Source organism: Triticum aestivum, chromosome 3D (genome assembly GCF_018294505.1).
Source record: "Triticum aestivum cultivar Chinese Spring chromosome 3D, IWGSC CS RefSeq v2.1, whole genome shotgun sequence".
NCBI lineage: Eukaryota > Viridiplantae > Streptophyta > Magnoliopsida > Poales > Poaceae > Triticum > Triticum aestivum.
The window spans coordinates 542418590-542433080 of record NC_057802.1 but is presented as its reverse complement, the minus strand read 5'-3'; the positions used below and the strand labels follow the sequence as shown (position 1 = coordinate 542433080).

The window sequence follows — 14491 nt, the reverse complement described above, 5'->3', positions numbered from 1 at the left end:
GGTTTTAAAAGATGTGCATAGGAATTTCTACTTCGATAAAAAAAATGCTCTCAGGTTGGCATTGCTGCAACAACAAGATTTGCAAGAATTTTCCTTTATATGGTTTTGATGGTGCCTATAGTGATAAACAATTATTACATTTAGATAATATTATGATTCATATGATTGTTCGGTTTTTGTAAACTTGTATATCACATGAATATAATTTTCGTACTTCACTGCGAAAGTCCTTCCCTATTTTAAGTATGGATGTCATAAGATTTAGTTGGTTTTATAATTTTAAAGGTAACTTTAGTAATGGAAGTTAAAAAATCATATATTATCCCTATTATGAAGAGTCATCTACGCAACCTTTTAATATTAACAATATTCATTTTTAGCGCTTTTTTGAGAATTGTGTTCCAAAATATATATTTGAATGCACTAATGATTTCCACTATGTTCACCAAATTTAAATCTGGTCTTGTCCTATTTTAAATGCACTAGTATTCAAGGTTCAAATCATATATTATTCCTCTTGTTTCAGTTTTTGTTGGGGATTTCCATCAAGTCTACAACTTCAAAACTAAACTTGTATTTATATGGAGAAAATATACTTCTAGGATGTGTTCGTGTGATGGCATGTTAAGGTTTACCTTACAAATGCTAGTGAATATATTCTTATAATCGACATGTAAACTCTCATATTAACCTCAATTGATAATTTGATGTTTGAGAAGGTGGACTTTTGATCATTGATTTAGGTTATTTAGTTTGAGTTATATCTCGTAGTGTCACTTCATCTCATGACTTTACTTTTTTTTGACCCATATCTCATGGGGTCACTTCAATCTTCGACCTCACCCCTCTGTGAAATGATTTTATCTAGAAGTAGGACCAGTTGTCACATCTCATTTTTGGTTCTTATCCATTTCCTCTTAGTACTACCTTGTCTTCCATACCACAACGACCTTTAATTGTCGATGCTTGTGATGTCCAGAAATCTATGTCAAAACACTATGAATGTCCATGAGTCCCAACCATTAGCCTCATCGTGGTGTCCTCCTCCTCTCCACTCACCTAGTGTGGCTATTGCCCATGCTGTTATGCATTCCTCCCCTCTTCTTCAATCCAAGCGGCACACAATGGCATTGAGTACAAGGTGTCACTAAATTAGTTTAGTTAAGATAACAACAATTGACACTTACATTCCATCCTTGTGTGCTACCTTCACATGTACTAGGTTGGTGGCAGGAGTTGAAGCTCCCATCTGACAAGTGATAAAAATGAATGTATGAATGCTCAGTAACCCTTGATAGTCAGTATTACATGGTTTGGCCTCCCATAACATTCTTTGACTCATTATGCTCCCTCTATCTTAAAGTTCTAACATGGCCACTATTTGCATTTGATTTTTCTCCTTGTCATATCCCTTGTGAGGAATGACACAATGGAGCAGGGGTGATGATGGAGCCATGAGTAGAGTTTTACTTGAGAGAGGGAGGAGTCAAAAAGTATAGGGAGATGTAAGAGAAAAAGAGAAACATGAGGGAGAGTCCACTAATAGATGGGGACACTACCAAAATCTAGGGTTTATCCCCTATGATGTTCCTTGAGTGCCTTATAGGCCGAAACCGAAGGCATTAAGAATTTTGGGAATGGCCAATTTTCTTGGCAAATGATTCTAAGATGATACTGGAGTTGGGATTGCAAATTGAATCGAAGGAATGAGCTGAGGTGCCAAACATAGACTTTGGATGCAGAATACAAAAGGGGAATCAAGATTGTAAAGCACACCAGAGCAAAGAGTTGAGGGACTAATAGCCAATTTTATCGTAATGGTTGCATTCACACTTGACAGATCATTGTAGCATAGTGTAGATTTAGGAGCCCTCTTTTTGCATTGGCATGGGCTCCAGTTACTAGATGATAGCAGGTAGGCCTGGGGTTGGTTCTCAGTTCTGGTGTGATGAGATAGATTGATGTCTTTTATTCACATGCATAAAGGTAATGACTGACAATGGTCGTAACACACTTGTTTTGCATGACTAGTTACCTTGTGGCTTTTTGAATGATTGTTCCCCTAGATTGTTCAAGATTGCCAACAGGAACTGAAGAACCGTAGAGCAAGAATTCAAGAATAATAACCCGATCCATTCTTTGCCAGGATTACTGAAGTGGCTCAGTTGAAAATAATTTGTTCATATTTGGGAGGCACCACAAGATGTAGTCCTTTCGTTGTACTAAGTTTACCCTATGCGAGTGATCCGTTCCTCATATGGGGTGTATTCGACAAAATCAACCTATTTAGTGTAGTTTTTTTGGTTTCACTTCTCCATTTGAGGTAGTAAGATTTGGAAGGCCAAGACTGAGCCAAAGTATCAATTCTTTCCATGGTTAGTGTCGGTTCATATTACGGTATATCCCTCGATAGGGTGTCGCGACTAGCTGGATAGCATAGATGGGGAACAGGAGGCGAGAGTTACCCATGTTCAAGCTCTCGTGGTGAAGGTAAACCCTACTTCCGGCTCTATCTTATTGATAGATGGGGTGTACATAGTACAAAGGTTGCGATCTCGAGGATCACGTATGTATATTGACGGTTTGATAGTGGATTGTGTTGCCTCTATCAACTAGCCTGGTGTTGCCTTATAAAGGTCGAGGAGGCATAGGGTTACATGATTTCCTAGTCGACTGCAGCGGCCAGGAGTCCTTGCATGGTCTCCTAGTAGGCTTGACTTGGACGCCAGGTTGATTCATTCCTTCTTGGGAGGCCGTGGGCATGGTAGCAGCCTGTGCCCTATCGCAGCCGGGTTGGCCGACTTCCAGTGGCCTGAGATACCCCCGGTACATGGCACCACCAATTAGCTATTCATAATCATGTCCTTACCTTTGACAACCTTGAAAGGCGTGGTTGGCCCTACGAGCAAATTTATGTGCTTTGTGGTTTGAGCCAGAGATATTCATCACCTTTGATTAAGATGCTACTTTAGCCATGAGGAGTTGTTGTTAGTGAAGAGTTGGAATGGCATCCATGTTGCCAACCATAGCATGTCCTCTATATGGCTTCATGGGACCTTCTCTTATCGGCCAATGTCAAAGAGTTGTGGAGACGTTATAACTAATTAATCAGTTATGCTTTCTAGAATATATTAGAGGAACATAGTCGGCGCATTTTTTTCAAATATCACGCTCTCTGTCCAAGTATAACCCTCCTTGCTCATGAATATTCCACACAATGTGGTTTGTGGTCATCAATGGATAATTCCTTGACATTTCCTAGGTGGTCGGTGCTATGGTTGAGGAGGGGTCTTAGTGGTAAGTTTGTTTTTCTCCTACAGTAGTCAGTGTTCTTATGCTTCATGCTTGCTTAATCAGTGTTCTTATGCTTCATGCCTGTTGAAACAAGCTTCTATAAACATAAAACTCTCTTCAGTTTGATGGGAGGGTGGTGTTCCTGACCGTTTTCTCAAGAAAACCCTTTAGCATTAGAGTGAATGATGTGTTGCTATAGGATTTCATGTGTTGTATATTTTTGTATTCATGTTTTTCTTTACCCTTTTGCTATTTACTTATGCAAATGTTTGCTATTCTACTTACGCAAATGTTCTACACCACCCAAGGCATATCTAGTTAAGGGAACTAGTCAAATTTCTCGCCAAAACCACGCGCGAGGACCAAAGGGGTAAGGGGTAGCCAAAGTTCATAGAACATGAGGGCCATGGAGAGTGATATATCTTCTCTAGGGTACTTTGGTTTACCCTAGAATGGTATCCCCTCGCGGGTCCCACTTTATGAGGGCTAAGCCAACTCAAGTCCTAATGGGTATGGATTGACATAATGCTACTTTGATCCTTTCCCAAAGAAAAGTTTACCTATTAGCATCTCAACTTACAAATAAACGAGATGCCTGGCGGTGTACATCAAACTTGTAATGTTTCTTTGTTACATATGGACAGTACCTTGGTTCATGAGTCTGTGTTTAATGCCATCTTACATGGTCCTTTGTTATTGTGTTTGTTTATAAACTGACATGTCCACTGAGGTTGCTTTATGTATGTCGGTTCCTGATACTCAAGGACTATAGTTTTTCCATGGTGCAATTAACTACAAACTTTTTGGAGAGTGATTTTCCTTAACGTATTGGTGGAGGAGCATTTCCCAACTTCAACCTAGCTCCACTCCAGCTTGTGTAGCACTAACATTAACGTTTGGGGTGTATAGAAGCTTTCTTTGTACAAATTTTGATGCCATTTATTCTCTTGTATGTGTCCTACTATAGAATAACACGCTGGACACAAGTAAAAGATAGTTAGGATTTTTCTACCACTAATATGGCCCTCCCATGAAAAACATGGTGATCCCAGTTGCTAAACATAACATGTCCACTACTTCGTTTTTCAATATCAGGTATGGGGATTGCATTGATGTTGTTCAGCACTTGGGTAAAGTCCTAAGACTGTATGACATCATAACCCATAGCTCAAGAAGTAACACAAAAGTTTACAAGGGCATATATATACCTCCATTTTGGGGGTGGGGGTGTCACCAAGTTGAACGTTGGACTCATCATCTACCTAACGACATAAGGATCCAACCCAAGTATGGCATGACATGCCTAAATACATCAATGTAAGCTTTGATTGATGGAGAAGACATCGACCACATCCCATTTCCAATGATTTTCCTTGGGAGGTCGGAATTAAACATATATTCTGCTCCCTAAGAGGTGTTACTTAAGGAACTTCCTAATATGTGTATTGTTAGATTCTATAAGCCGTATTGCTCCAAACCCCATGCCAAGGGGCGAAAATGCATGTTTTTGTCGCTTACCCCTTTGGCATGGATAAGAAAAGGAACCACACCATTCCATTCAAGGGGATTCATCTTAGACACCAATTAAAGTTAGCAGACATAACACTCTTTCGCGGGTGGATATATGGTATAGAAAGTCCACTAACTATAAGACCGATATTGCCAGATGTCAAATAATTGGACCACTTCGAAGCTTGATAATGGAGCACCTTAATAATGTGGGGATAGCTCAACACACCACCACATTCAAGCAAGCACCACAATTATGCCTCGAAAAAGGGACCAAGAAGGCGCCTCTTGGTGCCATTGAGCAAGAAGTCGAAAGGTCCTAATGCTTTGTCAAAGGCATTCAAAGTCTTCCTCACCAGCCTTTCCCATTGAGTCATGGTTTGTGATGTGGGCACTTGAGCTTCTAGAATCAAGTAAGTCCATTGCATGAGAGAGCTATGTAAGGTATAAGTTTAGTTTTTCTAGCATGCTCCATTATTTCTCTCATCAAGGATCTAGCCTATCACGTTTGGTCAAAGGTTTGTTCCACGTTTCCTATTTGTGTCCATGATGATGGTCTAAGGATAACGGTTTATGCTGGAGCCAAATGTTAATGCTTGAAGAAGACCAATCTGTCAACTCACTTTGAGAGTTTGTTCAGCGTTGGACGGACAAACGTGAGATAATGAGGGGATAACTTCTATTCTAGATTAATGCTTGAAGAATACCAATCTGTCAACTCACTTTGAGAGTTTGTTCAGCGTTAGACGGACAAACGTGAGATAATGAGGGGATAACTTCTATTCTAGATGAACATTGATCTCACAAAACCAATTTTACTTCCAATTTCTTCAAATATTCTCCATGAAATCTTCAAGCATTACTTGGTTGGATAATGATCCCTTGAGGGGCTATGTCCAGGACGGTCTTTAGTTTTGGAACGGGGTAGTGGAATAGTTCCTAAGGTTTGTTACCTCCCACCAATCTCAAAAGGTGCCTCGAATGAAACATGCCTTGATCAACTTCCTCAATGAGGGTTCAATATGAAAATACTCTGATGCAATTGTTCCCACAAGTTCGCTTATTACCCTATTCTAGGAATTAAAAATTCAGCCTTGCATGCATTGGAATTACATGTTCCACCTTGAAGATTGGTTGACCACTTTAAAGTATGAAGTCACCACCCACAAAGCTTGTCCTTTCACATCTCCCTTGGGGTTATTCCCAGGGACTCCTTTGATAGGATGCTCTGTGTTAGGAAATATGCAACTTTTATTTTTTGGGGTCAATGGCTAGTATATATATACATGACATGTGGTAAATATGCAGGAAACCCCTCATACAACAAAAAATATACAAGCTATACTTGAAACATAATATAACTCTAACACTCCCCTAAAACACAGGGTGGATCCACAACACTAAGTTTGGGGAGATAAAATCCAAGTTGTGTTCTGATACCATGTAGAGTTGCATGCACCAACCAGTTCACCCAAAATCTCAAACTAGTGCTAGGTAGCAGAACTCTATGTGTAGAACTCATCAACCGTGGAGTCACCCTACTGAAGAGCATGCTCATGGCGAATCACAGACTGGTATGAGGCATCACCAGAGGGTTGATAGCGATGCCCAAGATGGGTCCGCATCTCAAATGTAGCGAGGCCCATAAACTCAAATGCAAACCGAGGCAAGACACTAAGTGAGAACAGCCGCAACACACATCTTCATCAAACTACTAAGTGTAAGCAAAGTGAACCTCATGCTAAGTGGCAAGACCTCCCCATAGGCCAAAACCCCTTGATCATAAGCACAAACCGCATCCTCGTCAGCAAGCTTAACTGCACCCTTAGCAGCCCGAGGAGCATTCGCAACAAGAGACGGTGGCGTCGGCTAAGTAGGAGCCACAAGAGGAACCATATGTGGCAAACAGGGGGCCATACCAGAAAGAACACACATAGACGAATCCACGCATATGAATGCGCATAAAGGCAACGAACTGGGTGGAATTAGCACCATAAAAAATTACCGAGCACCAAGGAATGGTGACATAACTTGACGATGAAGACATTGTACCTCTTTTTTTATAACTTTTTTACTCTTCTTTTGAACCAATGCCCAACTCAACAGATAACCAAATCGATTCGGCGGTAGATCTGCTCGTGGAGGGGCCGGACCGGTGGTCTCGCAAGAGGCCGGTAGACCAAATCACGGCCTTATCGACCACTCAGTCCGGCAACGGACCAACGGGGCGCGGTAAGTCGGCAGCTCTGCCAGGCGGACGTCTGGGGCGGGCATGCGGCCGGATCGAGTTGATGGCAGGCGGACCAATCAGGCGGCAATGTGGCCAAATCGAGCTGGCGACACAACTAGGCGATGGCGGACTAGGAGAGGCAACATGCCGTTTGAATTGACCCGGCATTGACCAAATCGAACGAGATCAAAGCGTTTGGCAGGTGCAACGGAGCACTTGGGCGTGCGTGGACCAACAAGAACAACAACGTTGATCAACGATGAATTGATCACATCTTGATAGGTCAACTCAGATCGAAGGCAGCAACAAGGAGAGAGTCGATGGCGGCAGGAGAGACAGGGCAGGGTCGACTAGAGAGAGAATGATGGTGCACGATGGTCAATCAATAGCATGAATTGCACGTACCAAAAAAACTAGGCTCTGATACCATGTCAGGAATATGCAACTTGTGTGTCAGGAATATCCAACTTGTGTTTCCTGGGGCCGGTCAATGACCAGCACATATATATTCATGTATAGGTGATAAGTATGAGCAAAAACCTCATAACCGGGGAAAATATACATGCTATACATAGAACATAATATAACTCTAACACTATGGACCATCACGCTGGTGATGCTTCCATTACGTGGCAATAGATATAGGAGTCTTTCCTCCCATTGTTAAAGCACCTTCATGTAGGCCTATTGCTCTTGCGCTCATCTTCATCAGAAATTTGCACAACTAAATAATATAGAGTGATGTTGTGACCCGACCTCATCTAATGCATATGTTGCTTGATAGTCATAGTTGCTTGTGTGGTGGAGTGTGCACATCCAGGGAATAGCTCTGGCATCAACCTTCCTCAAAAGTCTTGCTTATCCTTTATGTGTTTCCTTAAGTCAAGGCTCATAACTTAAGTAAGATTTCTCGTTTATTAGCAACACAAGATGTTTGAACATTTGAAAGAACACCAATAGGGCATACGGCTTTGCAGGAAGAAGTGTGGTGTAAAGCACCCCCATGTCATATATATTCTTTTTTGCCAGCATATAGGGTGGAACCCCTCATGATGATCCCAGTAGGTTGTGGATCAAGAGATATACCCCCTCACACTCTGGTCTCATGTCAGTAGTTCTTCGATATTGCCTTCTAAATGTGTGATGGGAGGGGGATATATACATGAGTGATATTGTATGCCTTTATTCACTTCATGATCAAGTGAGGCCTTCTTATTCTACCCTAAGGTTTCCACTATGCTCCAAATGAGGAGGTACTTTAGGCTCTACCATACTATTGTCCTATGTCGAGGTTCTTTATAGTGATAGCCTTCATATGTCGAAGGTTGAAGGATGTTGGTGTGCTACTTGTCAAGGTTCTTTATAGTGAGGGCCTTCATAGGTCGAAGGTTGAAGGACACTGGCATGCTCCGTCGAGCAAGACGACCCTAGGATAACATGCTCTTATAGTTATCCCAACTTTACGATGCCATTTTAGAACAAGGGCTTGAAGGGAAGCTTCTTAGCTACATCATCGTCACCTTCATGGACAATATCATCATTTGTTATCTTTGACCCACACTTATTAAGGCTTAAGATCCACCTCTTTGATCCTTCTAGGATGTTCTTGCACAAATTGATGGCCCAAAGGGTTTAAATTGTGCCACAAAAGCAAACTAAAATCCTTGAACAAGATCTTGTATGGTACCTTCGATAATGGCAAAACTCCTAACCGTTATGTGCATCTTTCTTTACATGTTTGCTTCCTCGAGCTCTTTGCCCGGTAAGAAAAAATTCTAGGGAACTTCTCTTGTTTCTACTTGTTAAACGGAGAGAACATTAGCAGCTGGAATTTTTTCCGAAGTTAGTGACTTATGGATTACGTCATTTGTGGATCTTTGAAGGATGCCTGCTATTGCAAGAAAGTATGCTTCTACTCGGCATTGTTGCTTACAGTCAGGAACTTCCACCATATCGTATACATGACCTTTCAGGGTAGCGAAGATGGGGTATGCTAAAGCCCTAGAGGGGCAACACGCGATGTTGTGTGCATGACCTAGTAAGGCTTGTTAGACTCTATGGGCTTCCCCTGCAATGAAAGTGCCTAAAAAGCCATTGGGGCCATCTTGGTGGCCCATTTCTTCTGAGGTAACTTAAGTAGGAAAATTGAGGGAAGATGCCAATGTTCGCGACCGGATAGTCAATAGGATGTGTCTTGAAGTAGTAACATCAATTTCAGGAGGCCATGGTCATCGTGTTCTTGAGCTATGCAGGGGCTTTCCTGGATGTCATATATTGTTCATTATGCTTCTTTTAGGAAAAGTGAATTGGGCCATGATCATGGTCTACACAAAAATATTGGGCTCCTCCATTCAGTAAGTTAAAGGCTGCTTGAACTTTCAATGGGAACCTTTCCAGATCAACCACCTCTTAGGCAATTAATAGGTCGGTCTTGTTCAGGCCCCTAGCCCTTATCTTTCTAATTACTCGACCCTTTCTCCAAAAATTAGTGCAAACTATGATGGAAACAAAATAATCTATATACAGGTAAAGTCATACTACCTGAAATTGAACTCAGTAATCCCTAATTTGTAGGTTGTATAAGCTTGGTGAAGTCATACTTCTAAAAATCCTATCTTCATAAAATCTCTATTTGCATATGCTCTCCAAAATTATTGTTATTGCAAGTTCTGAATAAAAAAGGTAGATATTGTTTCTGCAGGTAGAGACATAACCTATATACAGGTAAGACAGAGAGACATGAGTTCTATTTTACTGTTTTCTCATAGTACTAAGGACTCTGTTTAAAATTGCCAGCCAGAGCCTAAAGCTTGAAAGTACAGTTTCCAAACATTAATGTTATCCATTTATTTTCAGCATAGAAGGTACATATGACCGCTATCAGGCATTTGCAGGAGCCGGAAAGGACGTGAATGAACCCGGTGCAAGTAACAACAATGTAAATTAATCACTATAGCTTTTCTTATGCATAGCTTAGAGCTAGTTTATGTGTGGAACATTTAGCTGCCAAGCATCATACTGTGAATTTAATAGGTCTGTATTTCTGAATTTACCATGGAAATGCACTATGCAAGATGAAGTGTTTGTTATCAAGAATTATGTTGCTTATGCACAGGACCAGCAAAATGAGTCAAATATGATTATTTTCATAATCTAAGTCTAGGTTGTAATCACCCCATTTTGTATCCGGGATAGCCAAATTGTATAATTGTTTATATACTCCTTTTAAGCAAGATTGTCTATATCCCCACATATCTCTGACATGATATGTTGGTTCTGAACCAGGATGGAGATCCTTCAAATATACAGTCAAGGCTTGAAGAGATTACTTCCTGGTAGCCCTTGAGGCTTTACACCATATCTCCTAGTATGTTATTTACCGCGTTTAGTGCAATGCTGATTATGTGCAATCCTGAAGGTCTCTTCAAAACAATGCTGATAACTCAGATGCTAATGAGCTAGAGAAACTGGAGAAACTACTGACAGATGCTTTGAAGAATACAAAATCCAAGAAGGTACACCTAAATGACTGTTGATATTTGTAACCAACTTTCGTAGCAAGGAATCAAGTTTCTGGTTCCTGTTGCGCCCTTGCACCATCAGAAAATGCTCTGTTTTCGGCCATTTTCATTAATTAGGCAGTTCACAGTTTTAGCATGATCTTAGTTGCTGCAGTCTCGCTATTGACGCTCCAACTAGACATAAGCAATCCATGGTTCCTTAACAAAAACAATCTCCTACCTAATGGTGTACGGCATATATTTTTCATTTGGATTGACTATTCTTAAGCACAACACACAGTTCAATGATGTAGTTGCATCCGGACTCTTAAAAGAATGGTCCTCAACGTGTCAGTTCCTATATCTTGGTAAATGATAGGTAAAATACATTGAAAAAAAAACTCATTGGCTAATTCACAATACATATGGCTGTGTTTGATAGTTTCACTGTTTCAGCATAACTCAGAGGAATTAAGCTGCTAGTACATTTTCTAACTTCAGCAATAAAGGTAGATGTGCTACTGTGCTATAGACCTGCATTGTGTAGAACTGTACTTGGATGAACTGTCCTGTGATGTGAATTCAACAGATGTTCTGGCTATACAAGAATCGGGCTACCATTGATGTTTACCGTAAGAGAGCGACAAGTTGGTTCTGTTGCCATTTTTTCTGAGTATTGTGTAGCTTATTCCATGGCATTAGTAAGGCTGTTTGTATTGCAGGCCGCCTGAAATGACAGAAAAAATGGAGACATCAGAATATATCCTGTCAGTCCTGCACACACACAGGAAATTAAATTTTGAAACAGAGCCTGGCATCAGAGTTCAGTCAACACAAAGACTATTATAAGCCTATTTGGCGTGTAAACTGAAACTGGATGTTACTGTATCCTCTGAATCCATGTACAAAGAGTTATTTACAAGCTTTGCTTTGTTGCCTCTGGACTGCAGATGTTGGCGCAACAAAATAGCGATGCCGGCACTAGTGCGAGCGGCGGGAACTCCAGAAGGACTTGAGCAGCCATGTGATGTGCATGCATTTGGTTCAAGCAAAGCTCTGTGGCTGATGCCACACTCTTCCCCAGTTACTGAAAGAGTTGTGTTTGTAAGGTGCAGCAAAGGCACGAGGGGCAAATTCAATAAAAGGGCGGTGGGTTAACACCAACAGTGTGTGTGTGGGTGTGTCCTTGTTAAGTTATCTGTTGCTTGCTCTGTTGCCTTACCTTTTGTGCTTTGCCAAGGCTGTGTGTGATGCTCAGATTAACATATCAGTCTGTTGTCAGTCTTATATACGCAGCTGAGTGAGAAATCAGGTTATGTGGATGCAACTTATATATAACCTGACGCAGATGCTACCTTTCAGACTTGTTTCTAATTCCATCCCATATTGCTGATTTATCAAAAAAAAAACTCGAGTAGTATAATTTTTCAGTCTGTGGCACTAAAGAAAAATCCTAAGGCAAATATAGACGTATGTTGTGATCGTATAAGTTGGTTCAATTTGAACTGCAAAAAAGTCTTATATTAAGGGACAGAGGGAGTACTACAAAACAACAAGCAATGACCTGAAGCAGTCAGGCATTCAGTAGGCAGAGTTTGATAATCGACCCACCCTTATAACTGTAATCTCACCAATCAGTCTGGAACCGCAGGAATCTTGGCAAGCGTCTTCCCTGCGATGGAAACAGCACCGACGAGAGATGTCAAACACAAGCCTCAAGAAAATTTAGAACAGCGAGGGACGAGTACGGGACGACAGCAGGAAGAAACCACACCTGAGATGTAACACCGGCGCGGCGGACGCCCATCCAGCCAGCCAGCCAGCCTCCGGCAATGGCGGCACGCGAGGTCGCCAACCGCGGATGCATGCCTGAGATGAATGTAATCTGTCTGAATCAGCTAGATATAAATCGACCCATCGATCCGCCGTTGGCCGGCGCTCGCTGGAGCGGGCCACCGCCACACGCCCACACGGCGCCAGCGGCGGCGTACACAGCTCGGACAAGCACCAGGAAGGGGGAAGGCGTCGTCCACTTCTACCCTCTCCGTCTCCGGACTCCGGTGGTTTCGTTGGCCGCGTAAAGCTAAGCAGCTTGGGGCGTCGCGCGTGGCGTCCCTCGCGGACGGAAACGTCACGCTGCCTGCGTCATATCACCCGCGCGGGCACTGTGCTACGCCCCATATCGGGTAGTATGTCCTCTCCTCGGGTCAGTCAATGACTCGCCTTTTCGGCCAGTGCCTTTGCAGAGCCATGGCGGCGGGCGGGCGGGCAGGCGGGCGGCCTTTGACCCTTGGGGTGTGCTGGGGGTCAAGCCGGCTGGAAAAGTCTAGAGCATGGCAGAAACGGGTGGTAACAACTTTGGCATGCACACGTACAATTTGCAGGAATCTCGGTAGCGGTAGAAAACGACGCACCTGGTGGAGAAACAAAGCATCGTGCACTGCGACCTGCCGCCTGCGGACGGACGAACGGAGGCTAGGCGAAGCATTGGTGTCCGGCTCGGCTGTTCGAGCTCGATCTGCTTCCCGCCTACTGGAACGCGCGTGCGGCGCCGGCCGGACCGGACACCACTGCCGACGCTGGCATGGCGCCCGGTTCTGACTGGCGCGCCGGCCGGCACTACATCAACAATGTCTGCTCCGCCATCCAGCCGGCAGCGCTCGCCCGACGACGACGGACGCCCATCCCTGCGCCTCTCCCGGGGCCTCCACCTATCGGACGCCCATGTACCCAGATATGTGTTGGGTAATCCGTGTACACGCGACGCAGAGAGCCGGCTTCAACTTTGTTGGCAAAAACCTGGCCGACATCTAGACCAGCGAGGCCATGTAGTCACGTACGAACGACGGACCATGGGACGAAACACGATCTCTCCAAACGATGCAAAGCAAGTTGAACACAGAACGCGTCGAGGCAGCAGCAGAGCAAACAGAACTGGAGGAAGGTGACAAAAAGAAACAGGAAGGAAACACATCAGCAGGGAGGAGAAGATATTTGGCTTACCACAAAGCCGGCGACGCCTGGACGAAGGAAGGGAGTGGAGGCGAGCGTCGCCATTTGGCTGCCTCGCGGCCGCTACCTCCAACTCGAGAGGCAGGCTTCGGCGTTTCGCCGCGTTTTATGCTTGGCCCCTCACCACAGGCCCGGGAGAAGAGCAGCAACGCCGTGTCGACGGGCCATTGGCCGGAGCTCCTGGAGGCCGTCCTTTTTGCTCCTGTCACCGCGTACGGCGCCTTGTGCAGGCTCGCGAGGGCGCGGATCGACCGCCGCGTATACAGCTTTGGGGTTTGGTCCAGCCGGAGTACAGGGGCACGCGTCGGCACACACGCAGGGCGCTCCGTGGCAGTTAGTGGCCGGGGCCGGTGCAGGAAGAACGTCACGGACCTGCTGTGTCCCACTCTCCTAAGAGCATGGTTAGGACAATCACCCACAACCGTTTGGACCGCACTATTTTGATGTATTTTATTATCCAACACGGTTTGTATTGATTTGTTTGATGGTTTGGATGCATTTTCACAAATCGGAAACAAGTTGGGGCTTTACAGTGCCCGGACCGCTGTCACCCACGTGTGACTAACCTAGCCCATCAAAAAACCATTCCACATGCCGGCGCGCTTTTCCATAAGAAGCCAGCTGCCCACATTTATGTCAACCTAGAGCGGACGCGACTACTCACTGGAGCCCGCATTGAAGCGGCTCGTCGACGGAGAGCGCCGCCCGCTAGCTACGCACGCCTTATCTCCCTATTGAAACAACATCTGCTCGCCCGCCCGCCTACCTCCATTAAACTTACGTGTGTGCCGAGGAACCTACTCCGACGGTTCAAGCGCCACACGTTGTTACAGTGCCGACCCGCATTAAACACCTCCCCGTCTGGCTCCTCGCATTTGTCCGCTATATAAACGTGTCTAGGCACCGGGCAAGAACTAGATCTTACCTCTAATCTCTCCATCTCCTC

General features: G+C 44.0%; 1 protein-coding gene across 1 annotated transcript in view; it reads left to right on the top strand.

Moving 5' to 3' along the window:
• LOC100859946 (MADS-box transcription factor 51) overlaps nucleotides 1–11866 on the top strand; it is a 34477-nt gene extending 22611 nt beyond the window's left edge. The window contains exons 2-5 of the mRNA XM_044503244.1: nucleotides 9890–9971; nucleotides 10319–10368; nucleotides 10452–10548; nucleotides 11484–11866. Coding sequence (XP_044359179.1) covers nucleotides 9890–9971; nucleotides 10319–10368; nucleotides 10452–10548; nucleotides 11484–11549 — 295 coding nt within the window. The 3' untranslated portion in view covers nucleotides 11550–11866. The remainder of the gene's footprint in view (nucleotides 1–9889; nucleotides 9972–10318; nucleotides 10369–10451; nucleotides 10549–11483) is intronic.
• Nucleotides 11867–14491: the final 2625 nt, after the last annotated feature.